General features: G+C 39.6%; 1 protein-coding gene across 1 annotated transcript in view; it reads left to right on the forward strand.

Moving 5' to 3' along the window:
• The first annotated feature begins 1,418 nt into the window (after positions 1-1,418).
• The window catches only part of LOC102227159 (solute carrier family 41 member 1), a 32,388-nt gene continuing 12,633 nt past the window's right edge, over positions 1,419-21,173 (forward strand). The window contains exons 1-4 of the mRNA XM_005799061.3: positions 1,419-1,579; positions 4,621-5,715; positions 12,313-12,420; positions 19,690-19,761. Coding sequence (XP_005799118.1) covers positions 5,230-5,715; positions 12,313-12,420; positions 19,690-19,761 — 666 coding nt within the window. The 5' untranslated portion in view covers positions 1,419-1,579; positions 4,621-5,229. The remainder of the gene's footprint in view (positions 1,580-4,620; positions 5,716-12,312; positions 12,421-19,689; positions 19,762-21,173) is intronic.

Genomic DNA, 21,173 nt, shown 5'->3' on the forward strand with positions numbered 1-21,173 from the left:
AGGTATGACCCATAAACACATGACATGAGATATTATTTATGCTCACCCAGGGTAGGAGAATATGGTTGGAAACGAGTTCGACCATGCCCGCTGTTTCTCTGTCGCCCACTTCTCATTTCATGACTTTCTATCATAATTATCACGTAACAAAAATCTAAATTCTAACTAAATGTGACTTTGAATCTCATATATGACTTTGTTTTTGATAATTATGACTTTGAATCTCATCGTTATGATTATGACTCTCATAATTATGACTTTGTATCTCAGAATTATTCAGAAAATTACATTTTTAGTCAGAAAATCGACTTTTGCTTCTCGGAATGATCACTTAGAAAGTCGAAATTATGACTCTGTCTCATAATTATGACTATCTAAAAGAATTGACGATCTCAAAATTATGACTGAAAGTCGAAACTGTGCTGAATCTTTTAATTATGACTTTCATCCATCCATCCATTTTCTTACACCCTTGTCCCTACAGGGTTCGGGAGGTGCTGGTTCCTGTCTCCAGCTAACGTTCCGGGCGAACTAATTATGACTTTCTATCTCATAATTATCACATGTCACTTAGAAAGTCGAAATTATGACTTTTTATCTCATAACTATTACTTTTACTTAAAGTCGAAATTATACTGAATTTCATAATTATGACAGTCTCATAATTGTCACCTATAAAGTCGAAATTATTACTAATGTCGAAATTATGACTTTGTATTTCATCATTATGCTTTAGCATATCAAAATTATGACGTCTTATTTGGCTTTTATTCTCTCATGTTACAAATGGACTAATCCTGTAATTGGACTTGTTTCTTTGGTATCTACTGTTTTTACATTGCTTTTTGTTTATTTAACCAATTGACGTTCTAACTTGATCCATTCAAACTATTCTCAAACCACTATGTCGCAAAAAAAAAATAAAAATCTATTTTTAGGCGGGTGTCAGGCAGGTCAAACCCTCTTGAGTCTAATTTATGTCCCATGTTTGTGGATTAGTGACTAAAGGCCGCCGGTCTCGGTTAGAATGTTCCGAATCTGCGTGAGTGCCCATTCATTTAGTGAATGTGGGTCTATTGTTAAAATAAAACTTGGGTTTGAGCGGCTGGTTGTAAATTAGTCGGCTGCCATCGCGGAGTTTCCACTGGCGCTGGGACTGCGCAGCCTGATGTGCGCAGCGGTTTCCAGACCAGAGGAGCCCCGGCATGTCCCACGCTGCAGAGGCCCGCGCTGTGGCCTCTTGGCACCCCCTTCCTGAAGTATTACGGAGGCGCATCCATGTTTCCGCGGGCGAGCGGCGCTTGGAAGGTGGGGAGGTTAGAGGGGGGAAGGGGGAGTGCACTGACTGGACGGGCGCAATGGGACGGGGGCGCAACCTCCGCCACGAGGGAGGAAGGGAGGGAGGGATGGTTTAACTATTAGCCACCACCAAGCATTAAGACAGCTGTGCGGAGCCGGTGCCGTACATAAGGCGTGCGCATAGCGGAGGACAGCGTTCAGGCGGCCGCCCGGAGGCTTTGTGCGCACTCTGATCTTCGCTTCCCCTCTTCTTCCTCTCCGGATCTCTGATAGTTTTAAGGTAAATTTCTTTCTTGAGATCACATTTCATTCAACGGACTGTAGAGCACAGAAAGTTTAATTGGGTGAACATTGTGTGCCGTTTGGCAAATACAAATAAAATCGGCATGCACCTTAATTATAAAGAAATTATTGAGTGTTTTGTGAAGATAATGTCATGAGTTTTGGACCCTGCCGGCGGTGACACTGAAGCCGGGCATCACAACAGAAAGCCCCTCTGCCCCGGTAAAAACGAGCAGTTAGAACAGAACAGGAGGGCTCGGCTATTCAGCCCTTGACCAGGAGAGCACTAATTTACGCCTTTGCCATGTTGGGTTCGGGCAGCGTTGGTCCTGACTACTAAGCAGAGGATTGCTTCAGCGCGGAAAGCCAACAGGCTGTGCGCGAATGTCGCAACATGCAGCCGCAGAAAGGCTGTTCAAAGTCAGAGAGCAGTGCAGGTCCGCAGACATTTCTGATATAAGCTGTTATTTGTGGATTGATTGATTGATTGATTGATTGATTGATTGATTGATTGATTGATTGATTGATTGATTGATTGATTGATTGATTGATTGATTGATTGATTGATTGATCGATAAAAAAAGCGATCTAGGTGAATGTTCGGTTTAGCTCTGAACAGGACAGATCTGAGGAAACTTCTCAAACCTTATGCCTTAAATTCATTGATATCTTCAATATCAAACTCTATTGGTAATAGACAAGAGTTGTATAAGTCAATATATTTAGGTTTCTTTTTCTTTAGTTTTTTTTTTTTTTTAAGGGCACTAAAATGCTCTACAAACAATACGGATGACAAAATTGTCATATTATTTTCAAATTCTGGACAGTTTTAAAGCAATTTCGCCTGGATAAATTTCACAGTAAAAAGTTTACATTTTGAAACAAGATTACAAAATGGTCCTCTTTGAAGTTCCCTCTACTCCGAGGGTTTTCAAAGTGTGGGAGAGCTAGACACCCCCCAAGGGAGCAAACCGGCAAACGCCAGATAAAACCCCAAACATTTACCTCTAAGTAGGGTTAGCAAGAAGTGCAATTAGCAATCAGCAGATAAATCAAATACAGGTACTAGTAATGTTTCAAATTGCCATGTACACCCTGATCAAATTTCGAATTATGCTTTACATTAATTACAAATGAGCTTGTTTAGTAATTTATTAATCATATTGTGCAACAATATGTAATTTATTTAAAATACATTCAGTGCTACTAGCATAGACTGGAAATAAGCCGAGGCGTCATAGGCACTTCACTAACCACGCTACACACAATGAAAATAATAAATAAAAAGAATTGGTCGTTGGTAGTTCAGCCGAATTGTTAAGGACCCTTAAAACATTAGCCAAAAATAATTAGTAGTCCAATTTCAGGATCATAATTAGTTTTAAACACAAATTTATGCAAAATAACGCCACAATGGAGTTCTGTTCAGTGAACATGGAAGTGAAATAATTGACAAAACAAGACCTAAAAACAAATCACAGCATTAAAATGAACAACTTTCAATAAAAATCATCCAAACAACCTGAATGTTGGTAACTACATATCATGTTTTACGTCTTGTAACAACGCCATTGGTTTCTGGATTAATGGATAGATTACATATAATTGGCTTGGTGAAGTTGGCTAAATGTTCGCAGTTACTTTTTTTGGTTTATGTTTTTGTTCTCATGTGGCGCCCCTTTCCCCTAAACCACTGTGGTGCCTCCCAGGGGCCACACGCTCACACTTTGAAAAACCCTGCTCTACACTCTAAAACCTGCTGGGTTAAAACAATTTGACTCTTTTAAAAGTTTATTTTTAAGAGGTTGTTAAAGTGACTTATGTCTAGCTGACAAAGATTGAAAAGAATAACACATAACCTGCATTACTAAACTAAACTCTAATTTGGTTTAACAAGTTTTTGTTTTTAGTTTGCATTGATCTTAATCATCTGGGGGGAAAAATTCACTCCTTTTTTATTCTCAAAACAATTATGTTGTTAGAGCTGTTTATGCGTTCAAAAATATAAAACAAAAGTAAAATAGAATAGAGCAGAAAAACCAACCTATTAAGAATGAGTGTTAATAAAATCCAAAGAAAAAACAAGATGCTCCAATAAGACTAAGCTCAAAACAGCATAAAATCCAATAAATATTTGATCAGAATTAGAATCAGCATTATGATCCAAACATTTAGGGTTTGAGATTTGGGATGGGCTGATAGTTGGTCGTTTTTTTCAGTTTAAACTGAAAAGCTGTTAGCTTCTCGCTGCAGCTTCTCTTAGCTGGACATAGCTACCTTAGCTTCTACTAACTACATAAAAGACCAATGTGAACATAACTATTCTATAGAGTGGATCAAAGTCACTAGCACCACCTCCTGGCATTGGTATTACTGTACAGCATTACTTGATCATTTCATTTCCTGTTTCGTCTAGTGGAAAAGGCTCAATAAAGTTTGATTGGGTCATTGTAAAATTGAAAATGGCGGCCTCAACATACGTGGCCAAAAGTTTTGACTCAGCATTTGGTTTAAAGTGACCAACCTCTGCCCCAACAGGTTAAAATAACTAACCCAGCATTTTCTATCCCAACATGAATATTCTTGGAGGTTTAAACCCTTTACACATACTTGGCTGTTGTCAACCCTCAAAGGTGAGGTTTCAATAAGAGCTATGATCTTCAAATGCCATGTCGATATTATGGTCAACTGCATCCCCTCCATCACTGGCTATGTATTTTTAGCAACATTTTTTAAATCTGGTACTGGATGTAACTGGTTTAGTCTCAACGCAACAATCCCAGAATACCAGAGATCAAAACCTGAACTACCAGAAATTCCATGTCCTACACAATGCTTCCATCAAAGCAACTGCTTGAACTTGCTGCAACCTTGTCACTTTTGTTTCTATTCTTATAATTATGTTTTGATTGGACTCTATTATGCGACTCAGTGTAATTATTGTAAGGGATTAGGCTCATGACTTTGAAAAAGAAATCTGAAATACCAACAATGTTTCTTTGAGTACTAAATAATTGATGGATATGTTCTTTCCCACAGGTGACTGGCAACTCTGGTTTGGGAGGTGCTTTTCCGCAGCTGGTAATTTGATTCTTGTACAGAAGATCTTAAAATATCCTCTTTGAAAGGCTTCCAGCTATCACGTGGCGTAAAAGGAGACATTTCCAGGCTGGTGCTCCGAGCAGGACCCCACATTGATCAGTCTCTGCAGAAATCAGGCTTCTTCAGTGTTTCTTCAGCTTGTTCTGGACTGGTGGGGGGTTAAGCAGTGAATTCCCGAGTCTACTGTTTTCTTTTCTCTTTTGTTTTGAACCATGATGCCTTTTCTTTTGCCGGCCCACCCCTAGCACCTTGCAGTGAATGGAGAACATACTGGTTCTGCTTCCGAAGCACCGACAGGAACACGGGCTCTGCAGAAGCACGGCTGCATGTACCTTGCTGGACGTCTTTATCAATAGATCGATTTTCTCTAAATCTTTAGTAACCACCCATAGTCCCTGTTAGCCTATTTAATGGGATAAATCAACTGGACAGATCAGGTGCAAAACCAGACCAAGCAATAAGTTCCAGTCTGACCTTCCCCCAAATATTAGCCTAAGGCACGCTTACATTTTCTTGCTGAGTGCACTGTCTGTCTAAGGCCTCCGCATGGTACTTTGGTCAAAAGAACAAGATAAGCTCCCTGACATCGAGATGTCCTCGGGGGACATTGAGATGAAGAAGGAGGGAGGTCCCCTGACCCCAACCTTCCTCAATTCTAACTGCTCTGTCCACCCGCTGATCCTCACCAGAGGCCCAGAAGAGATGAGCCCACAAACTGGAGGCGAGTTCGAGCTCACCGAGGTCACGTCTTTCACGGAAAGGATCGGTGAGACCGGGGAAAACGAGGAGAGGTCAGAGATCGTGGTGGCATTAGACTGCCGGGCCAACGCCAAAGGCCAACGAGAGGAGGATGCTCTCCTGGAGAACGCAAGCCAGAGCAACGAGAGTGACGACAACAGCATCAATCAGAGCCCTGAGCCACCAGCGCCGCTCAAGGAGACCTCCATTTCCATCGGTCTTCAAGTGGTTTTTCCCTTTCTGCTGGCTGGCTTCGGAACGGTGGCAGCAGGAATGTTGCTAGACATTGTCCAAGTAAGTTACACTGCCACACTATAATCAAAAAGGTTATCATCCTAAAATGAATTAGAATTTGTTTTTGCACTAGGTAAAAGACCAGATTGTGTTCTCCTTGCATGCGGTCTCTTTCCAGATACTGTAGCTTTTTACCACCAGTCCAGATCATGTATGTTTGGCTAGTTGGCCACTCTAAGCTGCCAGGATTTGAATAGTCCTTAAGTGTGAGAGTGTGTGGTTATCTGTAGTGTTTTTCTCTGTGTTGACAAGTGTTTTACTAGTGGCTAGCCCAGGATATACTAAGTCTTTCATCCACTTACTATTGGAAATAGGCAACAGCAGCTGTAACCCAATAAGTATAAGAGGGCATACAAAATGGATGCATGTTTAAGCTTGGAAGTATATTGATTAAAACAGTTTAATCTGATCACTGAATTATAGTAGATGATAGAAAATCTATTTTTACATTCTAACTATATCAAGTTAGACTGGATGCAACTACCCTAGCTTAAGTTGATGGACATCTTTTGTAACCATTGTCTTTTTAAAGTAGACAATACACACCTAGACACACAATGAGAAGGGATTGTCAGTGGAACATTATAATCACCTGGCTTATTGAGGCATGCATCAGTCATTGCGCTTGCTGGTTTATCTAATGTCCCTCTTTAGGAGATGCTTGGGTATTTACATAACCTTTTTCTGCTTTACGCCCATGTAGTCTTTTCTCCAGGACTTGACCATGCTGGTAAAAAAAGTGTTTTAATGACCCATCACACAATCTTTAGTTTGCAGTTAGATGCGCTGGGAAGGTGTTTTTATTGGGGTAGGCAGTTGGAGCTAGATCCAATCAGTTTCTCTCAAAAAACATATTTTTTTAACCAGAAATGTCTTTGAAAAAGTGTGATTCAAGCATTACTTGGGCTCTTTCTGTTTGATATGTTTCAATTTTCCTGCACAGGTCAAAGTCATTGTGACAGGTCATTTTTTTGGTAAAAAGTTAGCTTGTAATGCAGAAAAGCTGGAGGTGTCAGCCTGCCAGGAGACCAGTACATTGTGTACACGCATACTGATGGCAACATGGTGGACCCTCAGAGACTTAGCACAAAGAGGAGGGTGGGGGATGAAGGGGGACAGGGCAATAAAGTTTACTCTCTTTGAGCACCTGAAATGGCAGCACAGTGCAACAAAGCTAGAATCTGAGGGAAAGCAAAGTACAGTGTGGGTGTCAGGGCCTCCATTATCGTGTGGTGAGGTATACTCACTTAACCAGGAATGCGGAGATTCGAGGGCAAAAAAAAGAGTTTTCATGCTGCTTCAGCATAGGCACCATGCTGTTGGAATTTCAGAAAGAACTCACAAAGAATGTTGTGTCGTTTTTGACTACTTTGTCACACTTTTTCCTGCAGGCAGTCCTGCAACTAGTGTTTGTTCTGAGTTTTCCAGTGAGGCTGAAAACAACTAAAGCAACCATCCCAGTGAGTTCTCCTGAGCATCAAGCAGCAGATCGCCTCACTGCCTAATTCCTTCCTCAAGACGCTATGAAACGCTAACTCAGCTAATCCTGCCTGCCCTTGGTGGAGGGTGAATGTCTATCTCTAAGTCTCTGTCTCACTGGTTTGGTCAGACAGCACTTCTTAGGAATTATAGTGAACTTAAACGGAAGCCACAGAAATGTCAAGTTCATTCATTTTCATTGACAGACTATAGTGATTTAAGCTTTGATACACAGATGAGTATGTAGTTCTTTTTTGTGTCAGGCTTCTTTTATATGTGGCCTTGGTTGCTATGACCATCCAGAGTACCTCTGGCCTCATTCCCACTGAAGGTTGGCCCCAAAAGAACAACCCTCTCTGGTATAGAAGAGGAGACTTCTGCATAGTTTTGTTCAGTGGCCTGGCAGCGACATGACCTAAAACTGTCTGTTTCTTTGTGTCTGGGCTACAAACTTCTGACTCCAGAGTCGACCGGTTCAGTTGGGCAAAAGTCATCTAACAGTAGCTTTCCTGTGGATACTAGGTGGCATGGTTAAATGAATAAATTTCAGTCACAATTATTATTGTACAAAAATTAAAGAAAAAAAGAAAGGTTGAACCAAACGGTTTGACATATTGTCGTGGTCATCTGTCTAGTCGTCTGTCTTTGGCTGTAAAGTGTGGAGTTTGGTTTTGTAGCCATAAAAACCCCAAGACCAGTAAAGCCTCAAAAACAACAATCTAAAAATAAAAGCACCAGCAAACATGAAATCCTACTTTGCGAAGGACGCTGGCCAGCCCTTTGCTTCCCATTATTTTGGTCCAACCACATCCACTTATCTGGTTTTCACTCGGCAGTCAACAGGAAACCAGAATGTGGGTTTAATTCTTCCATAGTAAACCATCTGACCAACAGTTGGCCTCAGGGTTGTTTAGAGAAACTGAAAGGATGATGATGCAGTTGTGTGAACCTGCCTGGTTATTCAAACGGTGCATGATCCTGACTGTGTAGTTCAGATTGGCCTGAAATTTTGGTGTTATTAACATTACCTGAGCTCTTGGTTATGAAATCCTGCTGGTATCTATGACCGCTTCTTGTTTAGGATATGAGTCACTGAGACTGGAAGGATTAGTCTGATGTCCCTAATTCAGGCTAATCTTTTACTCTGTTAATGGTTCCAATGAATCCTTTCTAAACTGATGTGCTGCCTGTTTTCTATTTGTTAGATTGAACAGATCACTTCAAATTTCTCTACATCTGTGATGCAAACATTTCAAATGTGAAGCTTTAATCTTGTGGAACAGTTTAAAGCTCACTTTGGTGGTTTTGTACAAGACAAGGGGTCCGCTGTACCTGAATTTGCAAATATTGCCACTCCAATAATTGCTTTCAAATTTTCCCACCTCACTTTTTCTCACAAGCTGAACAGTTGTTCTTTATCAAAAATAATTGTCCATGTGTGATGCCATTCTTTTGCACCTGATCACAGTGTTGCATAACGTTGACCTTCAGACATGATATAGTGTTTTTATGCACTTTTTTCACATTTCATTGTTACAGTTACAGATTTAAATGTATTTTATTTGGAATTTGATGAGCTAGGCCCAAACAAAGTAAAATGAAAGGGGAAAAAAGCAGTGTGATTTTTGCGAGTATCATGTATATTTTTCATGTTTGTGCCTGTTTTCTACGTCTAGAGATTATATAGAAATTTACACAAAATCTTCTTTATAAAATAAACTAAGCTCACAAAGACAATACAACATTTCCATTGGTCTTTAGATTCCTATATGATAGGGGTGGGCATTTATCATGATGTTTATATTTTATCGTGGTAAATTTTTTATCATGATAAGAATTAAAATTTTTCTTTGTCACAATATTTTCCAATTAATGATGTTTAAAACCCGTCAAACATGTAAAGATTAATATTTTTAATATTGTCTCCACTGTTTGTTCATTGAAATTATCAATAAACACCAATAAATGTGAAAATACTTGAAAAATATTTGAAACATTTCAAGAGCGTTATTTGAGTTTACACACAGTCACAATCATACAGTTGCCTATTAAAAATGTAATATCGTCACTTTTATCATTATCACAATAGTACCGCAAAATATTGTGACAAAACTTTAAGTTCAGGTTGCCCACCCCTGATTAATGGATTCAAAAGACTTTTGAAGAAGTGTATCCTTTACTTATGACTTCGAATTGTGAAACATTTTTGAAAACTAAAACGCTAATCATTCTTGTTCCACTTAATAATCGAGCGCTACTTTGTCCAAACAAATCCAAATAAAATGCAATATCATTGCAGATCATTTAAAGGAGACATTTTATGACAAAATGTGAAGAAGGTTTAGTGTTTGGCACAATTTTGCAAGACAGAGTATATTTGTCCATAAGGGTTTACTTTAACTCCATCATTAATTCAGGGAACAGGAAAACGACACAGACGCCATGCGGTTTATTTTCTGTGACGCCGATGGAGATGCGGTGACACCGTCACATTGCACACCAATTGCACACATTGCAGGACTGGCTTCTCAGTACAGCAAGTGCAGGGATCACAAATAAAGTGGAGTCATGTTACTCAACTGGGTAACCAGACCCTCGTGGGGGTTGCATACCAGAGCTCCTATAAGTCTCTACACAGAGGTACTGGGTCTGTCCAGTGCAGTTCCTAGAACTGAGGGAGGAGCTTGTTTGGCTTACAGTCAATGTTCTGGGAAGACAACATATATCAAAGAGGGAGTCAAAGAGGGAGATAGGGGAGGTAGACTGAAGTAGATTGAGAGAGCGCTTGAGAGCATGCGTCTGTGAAAGAAGAGAGAAGTGCTTCTAGGCTGCTGGGTCTACAGGGGGCAGCGAGCCAAAGCCAGGGGCTGGCTGTTGGAAAGGAGCTCAGCTTGGCCTGGCGACAGCTCCGAAAGGGTTTGAACCACGCCGAGGATCTGGTGCCACACCTACTGCACACGCAAACACATTGACAACACCACGTATCAGCCATGTGCATCTACTGGGAGTAACCCCCAAGAAGTGCAGAGCAACTGTACTTCACTTTCGTTTAGCTTTTCGAGAAGGAAGTCTTCTCGACGTCTGACTTTCCTTTCCTCTTCTGTTCTAGCCTTGCAGAATATGGATTGAGCTTAGAGCAAACTTGAGTGTAAGTGCAGGAGGCCCATGGGACTGGCCTCAAAGATAAGCACTTTTACTGCCTGTAGATCGATGGCATCAGCATCAGCCTTCTGGCCAGAATAGACTACAAACCTGCTATCACTGCATGAAGCCTTAATAGAGGCAACAGCCCGGCACAACTGTGACAGGCCCAGGGAGTTACAGGCAACCCAGCTCTGAAGGACTGGCCTGCAGCCAGGCAGGAGGTTATCGAGAGTCAGGCCCAGTAATATCAGCTAGAGGTTTCATTAAAATGCCAGCCAGCAGACCGAGTCACGTTTCTTGACACATGCTTGACAAACTTTATGATCCTCACAGTCTTAACACGACTAAACTGTCTTTAATATTTAGCTGTCCAAGTCTGTAGCTTTTTTTCTCATCCATAAGATCCAGTTGAGTAATGTATACAGAAAAATATGAATTCATTCTAAGGTTTGGAGTATGTAAGGAAGTTTATACAATGCCTGTGGAGTGATATCAGTAACACGTTACTGACATCTATTCTAATCGGACCCCTTTTTTCAGTAATGAGTAATCTAACGCATTACTATTTCAAATCCAATAATCAGATTAAAGTTGCATATCCAAATCACTGTGCATTACTGTGTGTTACTATTTTCTTTTGTAATTTAATTTTATTTCCTCTCTGCGTGATCGCTGTTTATGCAACAGCATCAGCAGCAACAGAGATGTAAACAACAGAGAGATGCACATTTTGTTGCTGGAAAAACAGGAGCTATTTTAAGTTTCTGTTGACATGTAAGATTTTTATAAGTGGCTTTGGGCTTGTTTTTTTCGAACGTTGCTTGCAAATTTAAATCATATGGCTTGTTTTTGAACGTGAAGTTGCTCATTTGAGCTTGAAAATAAGAAGAGCCACATAATAAGCCCCAGATGTCGCCTGACATCCAGGTAGTTTTAGTCAGGGTCACCCTGTCCGTCCTTTCCCAAATGATCTGTCCCGCTGTGTCTTTGTTAATGTCAAAGCAGTATTTGCTGTGAATGACGTCACACTTCACATTGATGATAGTTATGCAGAAGTTAAACCAAGGCTGAGGACATCACAGGTTTTATATCCTGATTTGACAATAACTTCACAGTCTGTTCACCACCTCCACTTCCTCCACCATGAACTGGTCACCACTTCATCACAGAGCAACACAGACACAAACAGGGTATACATGTGTGCACGCACACACTCATACCTAAAGATAGACCAGTTAACCTGACAGTCATGTTTTGGACTGTGGGAGGAAGTTGGAGTAACTGGAGAGGACCCACCAAAAGTACCAAGGTTGGGATTCAAACCCAGGACCCTCTTGTTGCATCAACATCCAGTTAATGAAAGAATACTGCTAAACCTGTATAATGGTTATGGCTGGTACTGTTTGATTCACAAGTAGGCTTAGTAAAGTAGCTATTAGCTGAGCGACTTTAGCTCAAACTGCAAAAGAAGTCAATGCTAGTTCTGATGGAAAGGTGCCAGAATACAGAGTGGTTTTACATTGTACATTTTATTGCATATTGAGCTACATATTGGCAGACCAGTAGGATTCCTATGCTAGCCCCTGTCTGCCTATGAAGCCCTGAAAATGGTTGGCCTCATCTGAAGAATCATGTTTTTCATGGCATGATCTGTATGGCTGGGTTCATGTGTATTCGCTTCCCTAGGAAACACATGGCAACAGGATATATTATGAAGAAAAAAAGGCCACACTGCCTGCATTCTTTGTGCTGAGGTTTGTGAATGTTGATTGGTGCTTACAATATAATATATGGTTTAACAGTTAGATAAAGTTATAATCAGGTTGTTAGGCTCAAGAAGCTCATCAGTTTTTCAAGTCACTTTATGCTTCATCAGATGTTTTGCTTAACTGAATCAATTTAATCTGTTTTAAAGAATAGAATCTTTTAAACCAGCATGGTCATAACAAATGTACATATCTGTGGTCTTTGCAGCACTGGACGGTGTTCACAAAGGTGTCGGAAGTCTTCATCCTTGTTCCTGCGTTGTTGGGGCTAAAAGGGAACTTAGAGATGACGCTGGCCTCTAGGCTTTCAACAGCGGTAAGGACCTAAGCATATTTTATTCCACTACATGTTACTTAAAGCTAACCTAAAAAACCAAAACCTGCTGCCTATCATCGCTCAAATGATTTGGGTCTCCAGATATTTGGATTTGTTGACCTGACCAGGTTACTTTCTCTCCTGAAGTAACCCATTTCCTCATTTTTAGAACCATTAAAGTTGATTGCTCCTGGGTCAGTGGCCTCTTTGTTAGAAAGTAGATTTTATGAACTGCATTCTTTACCTCATGGTCTCTGATCTTGTGCGGCATCGTCTTGCTATGCAAGACTGAGCTAAGTTGGGGGTGGGGGGCAAATAACGGTTACTCACATTTGTGAAAATTCTTTAACTTAACCTGAACCAGTGAAATAGATTCAAAAGTAGGAATCAAGCTAAAAAACTGAATCAAATTTCTCATATTTGACTTCCATAGTTTGCCTTGCTGGTGTTGCTCTGGACAACACTGAACATTGTTCAGTTCAGATCTGGTGAACTGGTTACATTAAGAGGTTATGAACAGCAAAGTTAACTAGTTTTAAATTCAGTTATGTTATTGTAGTTCATATTTTAGAGAAGTTCTGGTAAAGAGTCTTTATTCAATAAAAAAAAACATTTTTACCAAATGTAGCTAAGTATTAGCAGGAGTTGTCATCATAATAGTAGATTATCTAGAAACAGCTTGGAACTTTTTATGTCTCACTTATTGCACGACAATAAGTGATGGTATTCGAAGCCACACCGCTGAATATCTTAATTAGTACCAAGTCAATCATATGTCTTTCTTTTTTTGTGAGGACTATCTAAAGGAAGACAAGAAGTATTACGGGATAGACAACAACATGCTGCTGTTTTAAGTGCCTTATCTTGACAGGAAGGTTCTATGGTCAGATCTCACTCGTGGCCTTTGTTGGGTGGAGTTTTTATGTTTTCACTGAGCGTGAGTGGGTTTTCTCTGATTCCTTCCACAATCCAGAAACCCACGACTGACTCTATGTTGGTCATGCAGTGGACTGGTGAATCTGGAGACAGTGCCCGATTTAGCCCAAACATGACTGGGAAGTGGGTACAAAAAAAAAGAATGGATAGAAGAGGCTAAAGTTTTTTTGGAAATCTGTTTTGTTCTGTTCTGAATGAGGAATATGCTTTTAGCATGGCTAACCAATAGCAGCTGTAGCATATATGAGAATTAGCATAGCACTGTATGCATGTACACCAATCCCCACATTCTTACCACTGACTGGAGGAAAAGAGGCGATGAAGCTGATTAGCACTGCAAGCGCATTGTGTTCTGTTGCTAACATGTTTAATCACATGTGGCAGCATCTGTGTCTATAGTCGAATGACCATATTATAAAAAAGGGTTGCAATGGAAAAAGGATGAGTCAGACGTACGATTGGGGACCGTCTTGATCTGATTTCATTTTTCACTCAACACAATTGACCCAATCATTGTTCAACATAATAGGCATAAGTGGAATATTTGGGTTGTGATTTAATTCAGTTTTTTTCAGTATTTTACTCCATTTAATGTCATACAAATATGGGACAAAAACATGATTGATATTTTTATATTGACCTGTCTATCGAGCGATAGATCAGTAGCTTTATTGTACAGAAACTAAAAGTAACAAACAGAACAAGCCCAGTTCTAAATGAAATAGACTAACCAAATTCAAAACCACTATTATTTTTTATTTATTTCAAGTGTCATGGTGTTAATATGGACATAAAAAATAACATTGAAAAAAACATAAAGATGTTCAAATGCACCAGAACAGGACTAGCGTGGAGCGGAGATTGCTGCAAAAGCTGTAGCGCATAGCATTCTGGGTAAATACAACCAAAACAAACATGCAAGAGTAGCATTAGTGGGGGAAACGTCTTGTGGTCTTTTGCCAAAGACAGAGAAATCCTACAACCGCTAAACTCTGATGTCACTCCTATTCTTATTTGCATTTACTGAGGAAGGAAGTTGTGCTCAGTGTCTTTTTCAGAGGTTTTTGTGTCATTTTCTTCAGAGGTTCTTGGTGCAGTGCCACCACAGACGAGAGAGTGAACAGGTTTTTCGAAAGGTTTGCTTGGTTTGACACAGTGCAGTGTGAATGCGAACTGCAGTAAGTGAAAATGTAGCAAATGCTACAAATTTGATCTCCAGCTAAACTGAATCTACTGGACCTTCAGGTGTGAAAACACCCTTAGACTCAAGATTTCGTTAAGCTTACTAACGTTATGGTTTCCCACTGTAAAACATATTTCTCCTCATTCGCCTGGCCTCAACAAACCCATGCCACTTTAGCAAAATTATCTTACCATTTATCTGAAAAAATTGTGCATATATCGATTCATGTGATGAACACTACCTTGACAGTAGCGAGCTTGTAATGAGCATGAACATGTTTTGCTGCCTGGGCAGTGCAGAGCAGTAGCAGAAACACATATTGATGGGGAAATGCAGACTGACGTAACACCAGGTAAAGTGCAGATACCAACATGGTTGGTTTTACCAACATGCTAACACTTACTGCAGCATTTCATGAATATTTCACCAAACTCAGCCAGTCTGTGGGTTATGCTGAAGCCTGACTGGACCCTCTTTGCTGGCTGGGGCCCAGCAGGACCACACTTTTTTCCATGCCACCTCTCATTATGAGCAGATTAAGACCACTGCAAGTTTCATAATGTGCTTATTACTGGAAATAATGTAATCCCTATTAGTGGCTGACTCTTGGAGTACATATTTCCTTTTATTAGTTCCTTTAATTTGATTCTCTTTTGATCTCTTTTTTTCTTTTGATATGTTAATTATTTTAATGGAAATACAATGCCTTGGAAGACTTTTCACATCCATACACTTTGTCACATTAGCACTGCAGAAACTTTGAAATATTGCATTTAGGATTTTATGTTATAAATCAGCAGAAAGAAGAGAAAAAAGATGCATGTTTTTACCAAAAACATTTTGCAAGGAAAAAATACTGACTTTGCGTTTTTATTCCTTCCTACTTGTAGTAAAAGTTAGTAAAACTAACTTTTAAAAGTATTACTACAAGTATTTGCCAGCAAGACTAGCAAGTGAACACAAGCTTCATAATACAGTAGACAGACACCATTTAGTCTAACTTCGCCTTGACTACCGTTGTTGCCATCATCAACTTTATCACCATAGCAACCCAAAAATCTCCAGCATCTTCTAAGGCAGGGGTAAAACTCCAAGCACCACAAAGAAACTGAAGTCAGTGATGCTGATTGGCCAAATGTTTGTTTTCCCTGCCAACCACACTTGATTAGCTTCAGAGTCAGTTGGTGGAAATGTTGTATAATTCAGATTATATTTAAGATACACTATTTTTGAAAACAGACTTGACTGATTATACAGTTTTTTTAATAATGTTTTTAGATTATGTTTAGATTAGTTTTTTCCATCCACATCTGGCTGCCACTGGTACATGAATGTTTCTTTTCAAATTTTTACAAATAAAACTTAAAAACATAGTGAGCGCTTACGTCTCAACCAACTTTACACATACCCAGATAAAAAATTTTGGCTGATATTTTTTCAATACAATAGCTCAATAAGATTGGACGGAGAGCCTCTGTAAACAGCAGCTTTTAAGTTTTGCCTCAGTTTCTTAATTAGATTAAGAAGTGGCTATTTCTGATACGGCCACCTTGGGCAACTGCCCAGGGCAGCATCTCGTCAGGGGAAAACATGATCTTCTTTCCTAAACTAACCCTATTTTAAATGTCTTAGAGCTATAATTCTGTCCTGCATTCTGTGTTCCTTGGTGACTGATGTTCTCTAGCAAACCTCTGAGGCTTTGTTGAAGAGCAGGATTTAAACCACACAGGTGGATTCTATTTACTTGCAAAATATCTTCTACTTCACAAACATGTTGTGTTTTGTGTTGTTCTGTCACATAAAGCTCGTGGTTCTAACACAAAAGAATATGAGAGAAGTTTATAGCGTGTGAATACTTTTGTGAAGCAAGGCCTGAAATGTAAGTCATGACTTTTGGCTTGTGTTTCAGAAACGAGTCCTTCTTCAGTGAAAGATTGTCCATGTCCCAGTGTCTAAAATCTTCGAGAAATCACATCATCACCATGTAAAGCCACACTTTGCTTCTGGTGAAATCTGTCTGCTCAAAAACTTGTTTACCTTTTTTTTCCCCCTTTGCTAAATTCTCAGCCAAGTCCTCTTCTGTGATCTTGAGACAGTAGATTTGGGCAGACTGTGGCATAGTACACGTAGTTCATGCTCATCCAAACAGCCTCCACTTTTATCTGTCCAGCCTGGAGCTTCTTATCAGTGCCTGAGGCAGTGTGTGTGGCCTGTAAGTGACGGCTGTGCACCTCAGTCCACGTCTTTATCCAACACCGACTCACATAGATGACGTTCTTGGTTGTTTTGGTGTGAAACTACTGTGACGACACCTCCATGACACCTCCGTGACATATGATCTTGTGCTTTTTGTGTCCATGATCTTGTTAATAGGGCGGTGCAGTGTTGAAAAGCCCATCATATGCAATGCTTTGCAAAAGTATTCACATCTTTTCAAATATTTCAGTTTACAATAGTAAATGGTGAGGTAATGTTTAATTAGGGAGGATTTGATGTGGTAGACTAAAATAAGCACAGCCAGGTTTGGATGAGGAAAAAGAAGGATGCGATTGTTATTTTCTACAAATCCAATTTAAAAAGTGTGAAATGCTTTGTATACCACCTCCTCTTACAGTGATATACCCTACAACAAATTTTTTTTACCCCTGATGCGATCTCCAAATCATGCCCTGCCTCTTCCGTAACACCTCTTATACATGTATTGTAATTCATTCAGTCTAGTATTAGTTCACACACACATACATTTCTGACATCTCATTCAGTCTAGTATGTCTGTTTACTTTAAACGATATGTATGTATGTGTGTGTGATATTTTAATAGTGTATATGTACAACTTTAGTCTTGTGGGTGTGTGTGTGTGTGTGTGTGTGTGTGTGTATGAGTTTGTAGGCATGTGTGTGAGAGTTTTTGTCCTAAACAGCCCCTCAGAAGAAACTCTAGATATTCTATATCTTTCTTATAATAAGGAAAAAGTTCAAATAAAGTTAAGTTAGAAGACCCTTTTAAGGTTTCGCATGCTGGTGATAGTCCAGGTCTCCACCTATGCCTTGTGAAGTTTCTGGAAAGCGGCTGAATGATGTTAAAAACACTGCAGACATTAAAGAGCATTCTCATAGCGTCGCTACATTTGTCCAAATGATATGGTACTGCAACAAGGCAGGATATCTTCCACAGCACTCATATCTTCTTGTGGGTCAGTTTAAGGTTTAACAGGCAGTGAAGAGTCTAACAGACCTACATGAGCAGAAAGCTACAGGTCAATGATCTGTTAGCCAAGGGGGCAGCAGGGGGAGATGCTGAGCGTGTTCCTGAACCTTTTGAACCACCTGGAGAATGTGTTCCAGTGCCGCTGTCTCTAGACCTTCCTCCACTTGAAACATTCTTCATCCCCTGACCTCACATCTCTTTTATTGCTCTGCTGTCGCCTCCTTGTTGTTTCTAATCCTGACTTTAAGGTTCTTTTGTAAACTCCACCAAAATTCCTTGTCTCCCCTCCCTACACTCACTTAGCTGTTCATTTGGGTAACAAATGGTCATGATTTAAGGTTTTTTCTCTAATTTTTGAGAAGAACATCACGATTCTGGTGAGAATGGTGTCACTCCAACAATTAGTTGTAACATAGATGCTATGCTACTTCTAAAAAAAACATTTTTACTGATCATCTTTGGCAAGAGGAGGTCTTGCAAAAGAGTCCCACTGCATTCCCATTCCCTTCTCAAAATGTAAAAAAAAGAAAACAAGACACTTTTCTTCCCATGTTATACAATGGGAAAACTGTCAATAGCTCTTATATCTTGCTGAAAAGTTACTAGTATGTTAGTTTAGTGTTGTTTCAAGTGTACTAGGATATTGACACTAGAAATTGGACTTGGTAAGATTTTATGTTTTGCAGTGTGCTAGTATCCCTTTCCAACAACTTTTTGTTTTTTCTGGTATACCAGCTGAGAAACTGCTGAAACATAATAAGCATACACACTGTCTGTAGCTAAGCAACAACTGAACTGATGAAGTCACACACAGCTGAATGTGTGCTGTTGCTAAGGAGACAATGGTACAGCTTACCTTGTTATAATAGCTACATAATTAGCTACACGTCTTCTGCATGTTTCCACTGGTATTTTGACAATTTATCTTTGATTATTAGTTTCAAATCTTTGAAGTACGATAGGCATTCCAATCTTGATTAATATTTATATACTGCTTCCAGTCATTTATACAATAAATCAGTAAGCTAAGCAGTTATTCAGTTAATCGGATGATAAATTCAAAATTGGAATGGAATGAAGAAATCTCCTTTCTCATGATTAATGTTTCTTGTCCTTTTTGAAGGACAATTTTGTTTACAGAGACTTCGTCAATCATTATATTTATTGTCTTGGTCGTGTTTGGTTTTTAAGTTCCTTTTGATTTATTGTTTTTGATTGTTGTGTTTTATGTTGAATATTTAAAATGTCTTCCATTTCCAGTGTGGGGTGTTGTATAAAATTAAAGTTAATGCATCTTGTAGAGGGCAAGCTACAACAATGTTAAAGTTTATCGTGATAATTTCTGGGACTTTCGCCAAGCAAAATTTGTTATTGTGACCGGCCCACATATAACGTGAATCAGCCGATTCTCTACTTTGTCATGTTCTACCAGATAAAAATCCCAGTTTGGTGTTTAATCTAACATTTAGTGAAACGTGTGTGTAGGTTGTGGATGAGTTCACAACTAGTTCTCATAGTTCCAGAACTCCCCATCGCTCTCCACCCCTTTCCCCTTCCTGTGTATCTGTAAGCGAGAGGTCAGGATGGAAGAGCAGGCCGTCTGTTTGTATCCTCTCACTGTGGACGGCGTTTGGATCATTGCTCTCTGAACACACAGTGGACCACTGTGGCCACGGCCACTTGACACTTGAGACCATCAGTGTGTGTGTTTGTTTGAAAAAAAGAGATGAGATAAGTGGAGACGGCATCAGGATGGGGGATCAGATCAGAGCGTCTTTGTCATGACTACTGACACTTTATTGTTCTCATGGGATCAGCAGCTTGTGCTAGCTGTAAACCACCCAACAACACACACGCACACGAACACCCCCCCACACACACGAACACTGCCAAAGATCCCTTGTGGAAAAGATAATAAGCTCTGTGTCTTTCTCCTTTTCAGGCTAATATTGGTCAGATGGACACAGCCAAGGACATGTGGAAGATGATCGTAGGGAACTTGGCCCTCATCCAGGTAAATGTAGCAACGATGTGCTTAACCTCATGATACAGGACGTATGTTCTATATAGTGGGTTTACTTACATCCACCTGACTTTTCAGGGGTGACTGACCACAGGTTGTTAACTTCCCAATAGAACCAGTGACATTATACGCAAATAGCCCATATAATGCCTATTTGGATAAAATAGACATTATTATACGCAGTTCTTTTTTTTCAAAATGACATGGTGACTTACATTGCTTTCCAAAAGTACTCATATCACTTTAAGTTGTTTTTTTTTTTTTTTTATTTTGTCAACTTGCAATCATGAAACTGTAAATGTATTTTATAGGATGTTTTTCTTGCGCAACACAAAATAGTTCAAAATTTAAGAGAATTAATACAATATTTTCAAAAACTGTGGTGTGTCAGCATCCTTTACTGTGATATTTGAAACAATCCTGTGCAAGCAGTGGCTGTTAGTCTTTTCCTACCTAGTAAACATTGTCAATATTGTCTTAAATACAGCTGCTCTGTGAAGGTATAAGTGGCAAGAAAAAAACTCATGCTTGAGAAAAAAAGGCTTAGAAGATTAAGTTTGTAGTTCGCTACAAGACATATAGGGACAAAGCAAACATGAAACAAGGTGTCATGATTATTCAAGACCAAAATTTGACTTTCTGGTTCCAGATACAGGACCCGTATATATTTCCTCCGTTATGTGCGGAGGAAATATTTCAAAATAGCTCACACTGTATCTCATCATGATCACAACATCTACATGGTGAAATAGGATGATGGCACCATCATTCCGCTGGGAATCTTTTCTGGAGCAAAAACTGGAAGAAAACCTGTTAGAGGTTTCAGGTTCAGACTGGGACCGAGGTTCAGTGTCCTGTAGAGAAATTCCTGTAACCGTACTACCAGAACTTAAGGTTAAAGCATGTTTACGTGTCAAAGTAAAGGACAATTGTGGCACTTGGGGTGGGGGGTTGAGGAACATTTGTTGCTGTAACAGCATGGTGTGAGTAAGAACCGGTTGTCTCCATCGCAATCCTTGGTACAATGTAAACATTGAAGTCAGAAAACAAACTTTATCTTGAATAAATATATCATTGAGGCATTATCAAATAAAGCAAGCGGTGTTATCGCAAGATAATAATTTTATGTAACTCATTTCAACTTGATGATATTTCTAAGTAAGTTATTTCTAGGCTAACCTCTTTTTCGTTTTTTTTTTTCCCGTTCAGCATATTTACTTTCCTGAGTGGAGCATTGCAGCTTTCCCTCTAATGCTTCACTTGAGATTTTTAGAAATTGCTTTGGGTTTATTTCAAGTGCAATGGAGATGGAAAAGAAAGGGGATAAAAAAAGGGGTAAAGATGGGACGAAAAGTTAAAAGGGACAGAAGGAGAAAAGAATAGAGGAGGCAAAGGAGGAGGAT

The sequence above is a fragment of the Xiphophorus maculatus genome, chromosome 20 (assembly GCF_002775205.1).
Source record: "Xiphophorus maculatus strain JP 163 A chromosome 20, X_maculatus-5.0-male, whole genome shotgun sequence".
Taxonomy (NCBI): domain Eukaryota; kingdom Metazoa; phylum Chordata; class Actinopteri; order Cyprinodontiformes; family Poeciliidae; genus Xiphophorus; species Xiphophorus maculatus.